General features: G+C 41.6%; 1 protein-coding gene across 1 annotated transcript in view; it reads right to left on the minus strand.

The window, feature by feature from the left end:
• The window catches only part of fbxl9 (F-box and leucine rich repeat protein), a 144,291-nt gene that overhangs the window by 116,489 nt on the left and 12,511 nt on the right, over nt 1-15,291 (minus strand). Inside the window, exons 5-12 of the mRNA XM_080436718.1 lie at nt 14,780-15,088; nt 13,417-13,633; nt 12,539-12,699; nt 11,319-11,537; nt 10,289-10,420; nt 8,503-8,583; nt 6,900-7,114; nt 5,299-5,704 (exon numbers count right to left, since the gene is read on the minus strand). Of these exons, the coding sequence (XP_080292844.1) occupies nt 5,536-5,704; nt 6,900-7,114; nt 8,503-8,583; nt 10,289-10,420; nt 11,319-11,537; nt 12,539-12,699; nt 13,417-13,633; nt 14,780-15,088 (1,503 nt within the window). The 3' untranslated portion in view covers nt 5,299-5,535. The remainder of the gene's footprint in view (nt 1-5,298; nt 5,705-6,899; nt 7,115-8,502; nt 8,584-10,288; nt 10,421-11,318; nt 11,538-12,538; nt 12,700-13,416; nt 13,634-14,779; nt 15,089-15,291) is intronic.

Consider the following 15,291-nt stretch of genomic DNA (forward strand, 5'->3'; position numbering starts at 1 on the left):
GGTGCGTCGGTCAAGATCTTCCCCCGACCTCGCTCCTGGGAGTCACTGTGGGGATTATTAGTTCCGACCCCCCGAAAACAAAACAAAATAAAAAACCGGTTTTATTTAAACCCCCCCACTGACTCTCCTGGATGTAACCCCGCCGCCACCCCGCAGTGGTTCGGTTCGGTTCGTTGGACCCGGTTCTAAGTGTGTTTTTGTTAACGCGCTGCTGCTGCTGCTGGTCCGGTCCGGTTCGGTTTATTTAGGACTGGAATTGTGTCGCGGAGTATCTTTGCGACACATGAGACACATGAGACACATGAGACACATGCTGCATGTTGTTTCAATGGGCGACACGGGCCAGAGGGGAGCCGCCAGTGTTGCCAGATCTTGTGAGAGAAACAAGCAAGGGAGCCCAAAACCCCCAAGAAACAAGCAAGGGAGCACCGGAGCCCAAAAGAAGCGACTATGGCCAGTGGTGGAAAAAGTGTAAAAGTACCAATACTGTAATATAAAAATACTCTGTTACAAGTAAAAGTCCAGAATTAAAAATTTACTTGAGTAAAAGTACAAAAGTATTGGCATCAAAATGTACTTAAAGTACCAAAAGTAAAAGTACTAAATATTTGAAAATAGCAGATCTACAAGCTCACAACGCGTCGCGATGCGACGCGTTGTGAGCTTGTAGATCTGCTATTTTCAAATAGCCTATGTATAAAATAGGTTTAAAGTGGTTAATGTATGTTTCATTATATCATAGTTTATATCTGAAAAGTAACTAGTAACTAAAGTTTTCAAGTAATTGTAGTGGAGTAAAAGTACAATATTTGCCTCTGAGATGTAGTGGAGTAGAAGTAAAAGTATTGGAAATTGGAAATACTCAAGTAAAGTACCTCAAAATTGTACTTAAGTACAGTACTTAAGTAAATGTACTTAGTTACTTTCCACCACTGAATGTGGAATATTTGTAGTGTTTTTGAAATGGTCCATGACATTAAAATATTTGCAAACCACTGGTTTGAATTATAATTTATTTAACATGAAAGCAAGAAACAAGCCCCCCCCCCAAAAAAAAATAAACGCAATCCGCAACTACCTACACCAGCGACTTTACAGAAAAACAAGCCCAACGTCGCTTATAATAGAAGGACGTGGCAACACCGAGAGCCGTTGAGCACGCGGGGGATGCTGGGATGGATGAGCCCCGCTGAGGGAGCGTCTGCAAAGAGTATGACGATGTAATAACGTTTAGGAGGATAATAACGTTTTAAATGACGTTCAGGCAAAAAGAAGACGTTTTAGTTTTTGGTTTATTATCCTACAATAATGCCTACCAGAAAAGTATACCGAGCAACGAGCGTCGTGTCCATATTTCGGTCATGAAAACGCGGTGTTTTCGTTTTCAGAACGGACGGGCTCATGTGTGACGCTCCCTTACGGACTCAAACCGGCCGAGGGACCGTCTGTCAAGAGTCTGGCGATTTGATAACGATTTAACTTGAACTTCAAGCAGCAAATTAAACATAAATAGTTGTTTCGATTAATGTATTAGTTTAGAAATGCAGAGTGTCATGTTAATTTCTAGTCGCATTGGAATCACAAACGTGGAGTTTTCGTTATTAGGAGATGAACTCTTGTGCGCGCCCCCCATTATACTCAAACTTGTCGGGCGCGCGCACCACGACGCGCGCACAGTTTGACAAGTTTGAAATGTGTGAAACAAACATGATATTTATATGTAGAACTGGAACTTTTTTTTAATATATATATATATATATATATATAAATATATATATATATATATATATATATATATATATATATATATATATATATATATATATATATATATATATATATATATATATATATATATATATATATATATATATATAAATGTGGTTTGAGGGGATCTTTAATTGAATAACTTTTGGTTATTTTGATGCCAATACTTTTGATACAGGTCTTTTACATACAGAAATACAGTATTTCAAATTTGTGTAAAATTGGGCTCTTAATCCAAATTAGTGCCCAGGCCAGAAATATTTGACGGATCAAAATCTGTTGATATTTCACGATTCCTGCAGGTTGGAACATGATCTTGACAAGTTCTGTATTTCTGTGTTCAGCCTTTGCATGAGAAGAGAGGAGAGCATATCCCCTCTCACTCTAAAATGAAACGATTCAATGACAAGATTATACCACAAGATGGAGTAGTAAGAATGAAGTAAGCAATTCTATGCAGTTGGCAGTGATATCAAGACAAGAAAATGCACCTGGAAGGTGTCAGATTTGTAGGCCTACTTTAATTTAGATTTTTAACTAGCAGATGTCTGGTTGTAAAATAGAAATGTTAATCTACAAGTTGTCACGAATACCAGCCATTATGGCTCAGTTTATATTTCGTGATCTGTGTACAACTGTGATCATTTAAAAGCCATACTTTTGAGACTGATCTCAACTGCTGATCAGTCACATTTCACTTATGGGAACAGTATAGATAAATAGAGTACAGAAGTCCTGACGTCACTCGTTCATCCCCTGGTTCGTAAGGTAATTTCTCTATGGAGAATAACATTGGGTCATCTTAGAATCGTCTCATATAAGAATTGTGGTCCAAAAATAAACAAACTGTCTCTGCGATATTGTCAGGGAGGAGGTTCTGTATCGTTTATGATAGTCGGTCACTCATATTTGATACAGTCTGTTTCTGGCGAAAATTTTACTAATTTGGCGGAAGTAGCATTATCGTTTTCTCACCGTCAGTTGATGCATCATATCCATAAGAGTCAAACCGCCGGGATCATTTGTTTATTTTTGGAACACAGTTCTTATTTGACGCGATATTAAAGACGTCTATGGGGATTCAGAACGGGGGTGGAAAACCGCGAACCAGGTAGGATGTGTAAATTACGTCAGACTTCGGTGCTCTATAGACACACACGACCAGAAACGGAAGTCCTACAAATCCACGCCCACTTTTGAGACAGCGCCGCTACTCGAGGTCCGTTAGAACGATGCAACTGCAGCTGCCAATGCATTCCCTATGAGAGGATATGGGAGTTAGCCTACTTTTAAAATGATCCTGCATTAACTGAAGACGATATTGATTTAAATAAAAATATGTTTCCAAATGTTGTCTTTGTCAACATATCTTCTTGTTTTCTTAATAGTTGATGTGTTTCACATTTAATTTGCCACTTTAACGAGTTACCCATAATGCTAACACAGCAGAGGGTAGACAGCAGACAGACAAGTTGTCGCATTCCAGTGACATCACTGTCTTTACGAGCGCCGAGCGCCGACCAGTGGCGTACCCACTATAGAGGCAGGACAGGCAGTCGCCTGCCCAACTAAGATCTTGCCTCCCCTAAAAGAAAAAGAAAAAACCCGAAAATGTGTCATTGCGTGCTTAATGTCCTCAAAGTCACGCATCCAACAAGCTTTGAACTGAGCAGATTGGACCTTCTGTTCCAGAGATAATGACCAAAATATATTGAAAACGGCCACTTTCACCAGTTTTCTGGGTATTGAAAACCTCAAGGGATGCGTCCGTGACGTATATACCATGCGACCACTTAAACTCTGGATCTCCGATGCTAGCGGTTTTGACATACTGATGGAGTAAATTATAGTATATTGTGGGAACTATATCGAGATGAAAGATATGGGACATTAAAAAGGATAAATTAAACAAATGGGACAGATTATTAGAACACAAAAAAAAATCGCTACAGCCTCAGTAGTTAACCAGTGAAATGACGGTATTTTACAATGCCTCTCATAGAGATTGCATTGAGAGCTGCAGTTGCATCGTTCTAACGGACCTTGAGTAGCGGCACTGTGTCAAAAGTGGGCGTGGATTTGTAGGCCTTTCGTTTCCAGTCGTGTGTGTCTATAGGCGTAGCTCTCACCTCTACTAGGGTCTCTGGCCTGGATGCCGTGCTGGTCAGATGGGCGGGGGGCCGCGGGCCCCGTGCCCCGGGCCGCGTGCATTTTCAGAACATGAATATTTGAATGATCGATCAATTGTGTTCCGGCTTGGAATAATGGAACTATAGCATACTTTGTTCGTATTTATTGGTATCGCAATGGAAAAAGAAAAAAAAAACACCATAAAATGTTTTTTTTTAATTTTATTTTTAATATCAATTTTATATTATCAATAAAATAGTTTAGCCAATCATTTGGGGGCCTACTGTACTTGCAATATACTGACGGCCAAAAAGTGGGCCCAGGGCCTAACCTGGTCTACTGCCATCAATGGGGCCAGTGCTAATAGCAATATTTCCAAGAAGGTAATAAAAAAAAGTTGCTGTTCTGATTTTATTATATTTTATATATATATATTAGTCTTTATTATACACATCCCTGATAATGTTGATTGACATCCGATCCAACTAATCACAAATATATTTAAACAGTACAGTACAGTACATACATACATACATACATACATACATGTTTACATAATTATTTAAACTGTACATACACACATTTTGACATATGGTCCCTCTCAAATATCTTTCTACTCTATATACATGTATTAAAGTTCTCAGTCGCCTCGACTGATTTATCAGTCATATTCATAAGATTAAAGAGTATTATAATGGCTCAAACTAGCAGTAGAACACATGTTCTATTGCTGTAATTGATGTTCAGAAGCTTCCGTAAAACCATAACGGTCTCGGTATTTCATAAAAGCAAAGGTTAAAGCTTCAATCTGCAGTTTCTTCAACCGGTTGGCTGTACGTTTGTAGAACAGCGAGAACACAGGTGTAGAATAATATGGAGAGTATTTGTGCTGCTAATTGGTTAAGAAGCAGTGCTTCTAGACTCCTTTCACACTGTTTCAGCCTAAATAGCATCTGTGCCATTTTAAGATTTCTTTGGCTATTCAAAAATAGCAGATATACAAGCTCATAGCGCGGCACTCAGTGCCGTGCTATGAGCTTGTATATCTGCATTTTTTTTTTTTTTTTTTTTATCTTGAAAATGTGTGCAAATTTATACATTTGTAACTCAAATCTTTGCGTCGGGGGGGTCACTAGAACAAATATTTTCAGATGGGGGTCCGCGGCCAAATACATGTCATTTTGGGAGGTCCTTGACATGAAAAAGTTTAAGAACCATATTTAGCAACATAAGTAAGTAAAAAAAAAAAGAGACATTTGTAGAATCCCTCAGAAGCAAAAAGATTTGAGTAACAAATGTTCGCTTTAGATTCGCACACATTTTCACGATGTTTCTAAAATAGCAGATTTACAAGTTCTTGTAGATCTGCTATTTTTTAATAGCCAAAGAAAATAAAATGACACAGATGCGTTCCCGGTCTTACTGGGGTAATCCCTGTGTATACTGTATATTGTGTATACTGTATATTGTGTATACTGTATATTGTGGCTACATACAGCAGCAGTACTGCGTACTTCTATAGCACAGAGTACTACAACACTGCGTACTTCAGTACGATGTGCAAACGGTGCAAAAACAAGGTCGTCTGCTTTTAAAGACGTTTCACACAAACAGGAAATAATTCGGCGTCCAATCGGATCACAGTGTGAACGTGGGGTCGGCCCCGCCCACGAACCGGCAGTGGACGTTCTCCAGGAAGGGCAGCTGTGATTGGAGGAGGTCCACCGTCGCCATGGAGACGTCTTTACACATGGACACGTCCAGGGTTTTCAGCCGCTTGCAGTGTTGCATCAGGAGAGACAGAGACCTGAGGGGAAAGCAACGGTTTATTTGTTTATTCGTATCGGGACCAGTGGTTTAAAGTAACTAAGTACATTTACTCAAGTACTGTACTTAGTACAATTTTGAGGTATTTTTACTTTACTGGAGTATTTCCAATTTCCAATACTTTTACTTCTACTCCACTACAATTATTTGACAAATTTAGTTACTTTGCAGATTTAGATTTTTATTACAAAACATACATTAACCACTTCAACCATATACAGTATGCTTGAAAATAGTAGATCTACAAGCTCACAATGCGTCGCATCGCGACGCATTGTGAGCTTGTAGATCTGCTATTTTCAAAGGATTTGTATACATTTGAAAACTTGTGAAATGGGACATTCTGCATAATGAGTACTAATTAAGTACATTTTGATACCAACATGTTTGTACTTTTACTCAAGTAAATTTTGAATTCCAGACTTTTAGTTGTAACAGAGTATTGTAGCATTGATACTTTTACCCAAGTAAAACATTTGAGTACTTTTCCCACCACTGTCTGTGTGTGTGTGTGTGTGTGTGTGTGTGTGTGTGTGTGTGTGTGTGTGTGTGTGTGTGTGCGTGTGCGTGTGCGTGTCTGTGTCTGTGTGTGCGTGTGCGTGTGCGTGTGCGTGTGCGTGTGCGTGCGTGTGCGTGTGCGTATAATCTCTCAAGAACAGATTCTGCTCTGCGTTGGAATCTGTCGTGAAGGTTCGTCATAACGTGTACACACTGTGTGGGCGTGGGCGTGCCTTCAGATCAGGAAGCAGGCCGCGCTTTACCCAATCAAATGTAGTGGGCGGGATTCACATGTCCGTCGATCTTTCCCCCTCGAAACAAACCCAAACTAATTTAACAATGGCGTCCGCGGAGCAGACAAAACCACGGAAAGATATTCACATTTTAACTTGCTCTTTCATCATAGAAACAAGTGGGTTTATAACCAAAACGATCCATGTTCTCTGGGAGAAGTGGTGTTAGTGTTCCGTGTAGAAATATTGTTAGTGGGAATGAAAACATAGTCGCACCACCCGGAAAAGGAGCGTGAAGGCAGACTAAAACCCCGGTTTCCTTTGCGCATAGGTGCTGCGTCGTCTTTAGCCCAGAGCCAACATGAGATAGTACAAACAGCAGAGGGCGCTGTTTTTCATTCTCATTTGGCTTTGGGTTCCCAGATTGGTGTGTGTATAACTCACCTATCGGTGACATTACAACAGGCCAGGTTGAGGTGCTGCAGTCGGTGCAGGAACGGAGCAGCCTTGGCCACGCCGTGGTCGCTGATCCCAGAGCAGTGGCTGAGCGTCAGGCTGGTCAGACACGGACAGTGGGCCGCCACGGACGCCAGGCCCACGTCGCTGACCTCAGGCAGCAGGGACAGAGACACACGCTGGAGCTCCGGGAAACGCAGCACCTAGCATGGGGGAGGAAAAAGACATTTTTTACTTAAGTAAAAGTATCGATATCACTATGTAGAAGTACTCTGTTACTAGTAAAAAAAAAAAAGGCCTGTGTTCAAAATGCTACTTGAGTAAAAGTAGAAAAGTATTGGCATCAAAATATACTTAAAGTACCAAAAGTATAAGTACTAAAATGTTTGAAAATAGCAGATCGACAAGCTCACCACGTTGTGAGCTTGTAGATCTGCTATTTTCAAATAGCCTAGGTATAAAATAGGGCTGAAGTGGTTAATGTGTGTTTTATAACGTAATAATTTATATCTACAAAGTAACTAAAGTTTTCAAATAATTGTAGGTGAGTAAAAGTACAATATTTGCCTCTGAGATGTAGTGGAGTAGAAGTAAAAGTATTGAAAATGGGAAAGAAAAAAATCCTCAAAAGTGTACTTAAGTACAGTACTTGAGTAAATGTACTTAGTTACTTTACACCACTGATAACTGATGGTTATTATAGTTTAGAGCAGGGGTCTCTTCAACGTTTTTTCAGGCCAAGGACCCCTTAGCTGAGAGAGAGATGAAGCAGCCAGGGACCCCCCCACTACATATTAGATTCATGTTAAATGTGTGTTTGCTATTGTCGCTCAGTCTGCTGTCGTTTCTTTCTTTTCTTTTTTTAAATGATTATTAATCAAATGTTTTATTATTATTACCATTTCTCCATGTATACAAAGATAAAGGGGAAAAAGCAAATTTATTTCCCCCACAAACGTACACCTGTACCTCTGTAACTATGTACTTATAATTTTCCCTAATAAAAATATTAAATAACAAAACAAAACAAAAGTTTGTTTTCACACATTCAACGACTTAAATACTCTCAATACTTGGGTACTTGGTCTGCCCTTTTTTCACCGTACACCAAACCTCTCCGCTGAATAGGATACAGCAGCAGTAGACTGGAGGAGCCGGCCCTATCCAAGGTCTTGAAGGGCGGATCCAAAGCCTTGCGCTCGGTACCAGCGCCGCTTCCTATTGGTTCACCAATCTATGTCCCCGCCTCCCCCCCCCTCCCCTCCCCTCCCCCCGCCCCCCCCCCCCCGGCCTGTGCACGGAACACGCTGACGTCACCAAATTTAGAGCGACGCCCCTCTGCACTCTGATTGGTTAGGAGATAACAAGGTCTAGAAACCACCGTTCCTGAAAGGTTCCCCCAGACTTTTTTTCTTTTGAAGCAAAAACAAAAGGCATGGGTTTTCCGAGGCTACAACAGCAGTGACGACACGACACACAGAAATGTGTGTGGGGAATCAATAGGCAAAACGACTACATTGGGGAGGAAAAAGAGGGTAAAAAGCACAAAATCCCTGAAAAGAGTGCATCTATAGGGTGCGTTCCCTCTCACCTGCCGGATGGAGCTGTCGGTGAGCTTGGAGCAGGCAGACAGGTCCAGTTCCTGCAGCCTGGACAGAGCCAGCATGGAGGCCTGTGAGGAAGCAACGTTACACAATTTAAATTATGAATTAAATTATTCTATTATTAAGTGAACCCATTAACACTTTACCTGCCAATCACGAGTATAACCGTTGATGAAAAATACACCCGTTTACTGCCAAAAAAATCCATCCACGAGTATAACCGTTTTAAAAAAAAAAAAAAAAATCTGTATCTCGGCTCCTGTGTAAAAAAAAATTAAACACTGGCACTGGGGGAAGTAAAATAAAAAAACCCCTCTGGCAGCGGGAACGCATCTGTGTGTCATTTTTTGATTTCTTTGGCTATTCAAAAATAGCAGATCTACAAGCTCGTGCTATTTTTTTTTAAATCATGAACATTTTTGCAAATCTTTGAATATATCGTTGCTGTCCGGCAGAAACCAGCTAACTCAATTTTTCCGCTTTTGCATTTTTTTCCCATAAATCAGTGCTATTGAACACCCTTTACGTCAAAGTTAAAAATGTTCGCTGTAAAAAAAAAAATATATATCCAATAATTCTCACAAATGTTCACGATAAAAAATTTTTTTGTAGATCTACAAGCTCGTAGCACGGCACTCGGTGCCGCGCTATGAGCTTGTATATCTGCAATTTTTTTGAATAGCCCAAATAAATCTTAAAACGACACACAGATGCGTTCCCGGTCTTAAAGTTGTACTTTTAGCAACCTCTGCTGGTCACTACCGTCACTGCATACAATTTCCGTAATCCTCGATTACCCAGAATTCCATTCGTTTTCACCGGAAGCCGGAAGCGTTTCAAAAAGCGATCTTTTAATTGTTTTATACTATCTACGGATCGTTTCTCTTAGCCAGTGGAGCATTAGTTACCATGAGCTGTGCTTTCTTTTTCTGTTCTTTTTCGATCTTCCAATCCTACATTCTCTTAACATCAGCGTGAGGTTCCTTTTTGCTATTAGCGCGGTAGTTCCTGGCCAAACAGGAAACCGTTGCGGTAGTTCCTGGGGACGTCGGCCACGACGTCATGACGTTGGCCAGGAACGTCATTTTCCCGGGAAAGTCCCCCCCTTCACCGTTCAATAGAAAATATATAAATAAAAGGCTTCCGGGGGTGAAATTCATGGAGTGGGTGTTGTGAAACTTTTGCCACTGACAAAAGATATACAATTTAACTTTAGTTTTGTTGAAAACGTTACCTAGTACTACTTTAAAGGTATCATGACATTCATTTTCACTTTTTTTATTTTCAATGTTTTATTTGGGGTTTTATGACCTCAATTACACCCAAAAAACTGAACTTAGAACATTCAGTGGATTTTCTGTGGTCTGGGGTTTTCTGAATAATTAGGCTGAAAAGTAATCTGAGCTTGGCCCTTCGACAGTGAGGTCACAGTCGATTAATCCCGCCCACTCTCCTCCTCGCCCCTCCCCTCCCCTATCCTTTCCTTTGGGGGGGGCGGAGCAGAGGCGATGATTGACAGGCAAAATCCCTCACCAGCGACACCCGCAGGCAAAGATTTCTTTTTTCATTGCAGTTGAAAAGGCTTTAGAAATGTGAGAGAAAAACACCTGCCATGGATCACTGGAATGGAATTTTCACTTAAAACTTTTTGTACACTTTTGAAGGACCAGGACAAAGACTTTGAATGTGGTGTAAAAGTGAATGTCATTAAACCTTTAACGGGTTTAGAGTGAATCCATGAATGAATTAGTAAAAGGCGTTTTTCCGGGTCACCTTCTCCTGCTGTCTGAACAGGCCCAGGTCCTGCTCCGTCACCAGCCTGGGTCGGTCCTGGAACGGCAGGCGGGGAGGCCGGAAGAAACCCATGTTCCCAAAGGTCCGCGTGAAACTGGGTCCCTTTTCCTCCTGTACACACCGCCAGACAGTGGAGAAATGACAGTATGTGACCTTATGATAAAAGTCATTATTTATATTAATAAGACCAGAGTTTGACTGATTGACCATTCTGTCATTATTACATTTTTTTACGACGACAAAAAGTTATTTGTGTTTGTTTGCTTATAAGTTGAATGGAACCAGTGTTGATTTTGACAGCAAATTTAGATGTAGTTTTAGTCATACTCTTTTGAATAAAATTCCATTTAGTTTTAGTCATATTTTAGTCATCTGAAATGTTCTAGTTTTTGTCTGGTTTTTGTCGACTAAATATCAAGTTTAAAGTCGACTAAATCTACAGTTGATTTAGTCGACTAAAATGTATTGTGGCGGTGCCTTGCTGGCGTCGCAATGGCTGATTTTACACTTGGTTGCATGCTGAAAATAGCCGATCTACAAGCTCACAACACGTTGCAGCGCGACGCGTTCTGAGCTTGTAGATCGCCTATTTTCAGAGCGCAACACCCGAGAGCAACCAAACATAAAATGACTTGTCTTTTAGTTCTACTGGATCTCTTCTCCACTAGATCCCTCACTAACTTTTTAGTCTAGTTTTTATTTGTTGACGAAATTGTCAATATATTTAGTATTTTTTTTAAAATGAGTTTTAGTCATCATAGCTGACAAAAAGGTAATTAACGAACATTTTTTGTCATAGTTTTTTAGTCGACGAAATCAACACTGAATGGAACACCAGCTTTAAAGTGGATACAAATCAGGACACATCGGATGCATAAATTGCCGTAAGTCTAGTCAAATAATCACCAATATTTCATCCAAACTGATAGGCTGCAATATGAATAGAAAAGTATTGCAGGGGAGTGATCGGAATCCCTGCAGGAGCAGGATGGATCATTGTCGTCCTCACCGTGTGCTGGGGGGGCTCACAGGTCTTTGGAGGCTCCGTCATGCCCAGCAGACCCCAGTCTGTGATCTCTGCACACCAGCCCAGGCGCAGCACCACCAGGCCTGGCAGGTAGGTGGCGATGGCGTGCACAGACAGGTCAGTCAGATAGACGCAGGAGCTCAGGTCCAGCTCGCGCAGAGAGGGGCCGACAAGCTGGGCGAGAGACACCACCACTGCATCCTGGAAAACAAAGAGAGAGAGGCACATTGTGAGCTTGTGGATTGAATATCTTTACTTCTGGTTGGGGGGGGGGGATTACATTCTTAACATTGTGGTCAAGAAAAACAAACCTAAGTAACAAAAACACAGTGGTGTAAAGTAACTAAGTGCATTTACTCAAGTACTGTACTCAAGTAAAATTTTGAGGTATTTTTTATTTTACTGGGATATTGCCAATTTTCAGTACTTTTACTTCTACTCCACTACATCTCAGAGGCAAATATTGTACTTTTACTCCACTACAATTATTTCAAAACTTTAGTTACTAGTTACTTTGTAGATTTTGATTATTATTACAAAACATACATTAACCACTTCAACCCTACAGTACATTTCGGCGATTTGAAAATAGCAGATCTACAAGCTCACAATGCGACGCATCACGCATTGTGAGCTTGTAGATCTGCTATTCAAAAGATTTTAATACATTTTATACATTTGAAAACGTGTGTAATGGGACATTCTGCATAACGAGTACTTTCTACTTTTGGTACTTTAAGTACATTGTGATACCAATACTCTTGTACTATTAATCAAGTACATTTTGAATTCCGGACTTTTACTTGTAACAGAGTATTTCTACATTGCAGTATTGATACTTTTACTTAAGTAAAACAATGGGAGTACTTTTTGTACTCTCATTGTTTGTCACACGCACACACACAGACACAGACGCGCGCACGCACACACACACACGCACACGCACACGCACACGCACACGCACACGCACACGCACACGCACACGCACACGCACACACAGACACAGACACAGACGCGCGCACGCACACACACACACACACACACACACACACACACGCACACGCACACGCACACACACAGACACAGACACAGACGCGCGCATGCACACACACACGCACGCACACGCACGCGCACGCGCGCACACACGCGCACGCACACACACACGCGCACACACACACGCACACACACGCACACAGACAGACCCTGATATAGGTGCAGCTTTTGAAGCTGATGCTGTGCAGCTGTGCTCTGTGGGGGAGGGGCTGCAGCGTCAGGCCTTTCACCAGCTCTGTGCCGCTGATGTGGAGACACTCTGACACGTCCAGGCTCTTCAAGGACGACACACACGCCAGCTCAGACAGTCCTGAGAATGAAAGACACACACACACACACACACACACACACACACACACACACACACACACACACACACACACACACACACACACACACACACACACACACACACACACACACAACCGTCAGTCAGAACTGGATTACACAACTCACTTTAGTATAAATAATAGCAGATATACCAAAAAATTGCAGATCTTCAAGCTCATAGCGTGGCACCAAGTGCCGCGCTATGAGCTTGTATATCTGCTATTTAAAAAAAAACATGAACATTTGTGCAAATCTTTGAATATATATATATTTTTAAAGCAAACATTTGTAACTCAAATCTTTGCTTCTGAGGGTCCCTGGAACAACATATTTTGAGATGGGGGGTCCGCGGCCAAATACAGTACATATCATTTTGGTGGTCCTTGACATGAAAAAGGTTTGAGAGCCACTGATATTATAGCAACATAAGTTATTTAAAAAAAACTGTTAGGATTTAGAAGACATTTGTAGAATCCCGAGAAGCAGAGATTTGAGTTACAAACGTTCACTTTGAAATATATATATTCAAAGACTTGCACAAATCTTCACGATTTTTCTAAAACAGCAGATCTACAAGCTCGTAGCGCGGCACCGAGTGCCACGCTACGAGCTTGTAGATCTGCTATTTTTGAATAGCCCAAAGAAATCTGAATACGACACAGATGCGTTCCCGGTCTTAGTGGGTTAACGAGCAGACCTTTTTCAGTGAGCCTCCAGTCTCGGGCCATGTTGAGGCGTTTGAGTCCCTTCAGAGTGCGAGCGACGGCCAGCAGAGATCTGCTGGTCAGCTCCGTACAACCACTGAGGTCCAGGCTCTGCAGGCCGGGCTGGTGCTTCACCAGAACCTCCACCGAGTAGTCTGTCAGCTCCTTACAGCCACGCAGACACAGCTCCTCCAGAACCAAGCCCTGCACCTGAGAGAGAGACAGAGAGAGACAGAGAGAGAGAGAGAGAGGGAGGGAGAGAGAGAGAGAGAGAGAGAGAGAGAGAGAGACAGAGAGGGAGGGAGAGAGAGAGAGAGAGAGAGAGAGAGAGAGAGAGAGAATTATCTTAACTAGTAAGCTAGGCTAAAGCCGAAAAGAGCCGATCTACAAGCTCACAACGCGTCGCACTGCAACGCGTTGCACAGTATAACCCTCAGTGATTAGCAACCATCAGGGGATCGATCATACTGGAGATAAATATTCTGTGACTACTTGAAAAAGGTAAGAAAATCGAAAAATCGCTGGCAGTGGATGATTGATTTATTTTTTTATTCTGGCTAATGTCTAATTTAACATATTTTCTTGATCAATAAATCAGGATATACTGTATAAATCCTATTTTTGGCAAACTATTAGTTAATTAATATAACAAATTAGGCCAATCTCTCAGTCGAACAATGCAGCAAAAAAAAAGAAAACTTTTCTTTTGAAAAATCGACTAAGAGGCAGTGGTGGAAAAAGTACTCAAATTCTTTACTTAAGTAAAAGTACCAATACTGCAATATAAAAATACTCTGTTACAAGTAAAAGTCCAGAATTCAAAATGTACTTGAGTAAAAGTACAGAAGTATTGGCATCAAAATGTACTTAAAGTACCAAAAGTAAAAGTACTCAAATATTTGAAAATAGCAGATCTACAAGCTCACAACGCGTCGCGATGCGACGCGTTGTGAGCTTGTAGATCGGCTATTTTCAAATAGCCTAGGTATAAAATAGAGCTAAAGTGGTTAATGTATGTTTCATAATGTAATAATTTATATCTGCAAAGTAACTAGTAACTAAAGTTTTCAAATAATTGTAGTGGAGTAAAAGTACAATATTTGCCTCTGAGATGTAGTGGAGTAGAAGTAAAAGTATTGGAAATTGGAAATACTCAAGCAAAGTACAAATACCTCAAAATTGTACTTAAGTACAGTACTTAAGTAAATGTACTTAGTTACTTTCCACCACCGCTAAGAGGACGGCAGTCGAATCAGACTCCCTCGATCGAATAGTCGACTATTCGAATAATGGAGGTCAGGCCTAGAATCAATCGAATCAAATCCTCGCGCGTCACAGGTTCAAGTCCCCTCTTACCTGAGCGACGGTGCGCAGGGACTCGGGGGTGATGGAGGTCCGGCTGAGGTCCAGGCCCGTCACGGTGGCCCTCTGCTGCGTCAGCAGGTGCCGCAGGTTCCTGAGCGACAGCAGTGCCGACGAGTCCAGGCCGCCGGCGCCCGCGGGGCGGCCTCGGTACGGGTCGAACTCGAACGCCACGTGGCAGCCGGCCAGCGAGAGGCGGCGGAGGCGCGGCGTGCAGCCCGTCAGACGGTTGAAGGTCAGGTCGGAGAGGTAGCGGAGGTCGCTGAGGTCCAACTCCTCCAGGTCGCACAGAGCCGAACGCACCTACAGCGCCACCAAGTGGTGGAGAGAGTCAGTATGTTTACTCAGACAAAGCAGTGGTTGGAAGAAGAAGTACTCAGTAAAAGTAGAAGTAAAAGTAGCAATACCACAATATAAAAAATACTCTTGTTACAAGTAAAAGGCCTGTGTTCAAAATGTTACTTGAGTAAAAGTACAAAAGTAGTGCCATCAAAATATACTTAAAG

The sequence above is a fragment of the Gymnoscopelus braueri genome (genome assembly GCF_963280865.1).
Source record: "Gymnoscopelus braueri genome assembly, chromosome: 9".
NCBI lineage: Eukaryota > Metazoa > Chordata > Actinopteri > Myctophiformes > Myctophidae > Gymnoscopelus > Gymnoscopelus braueri.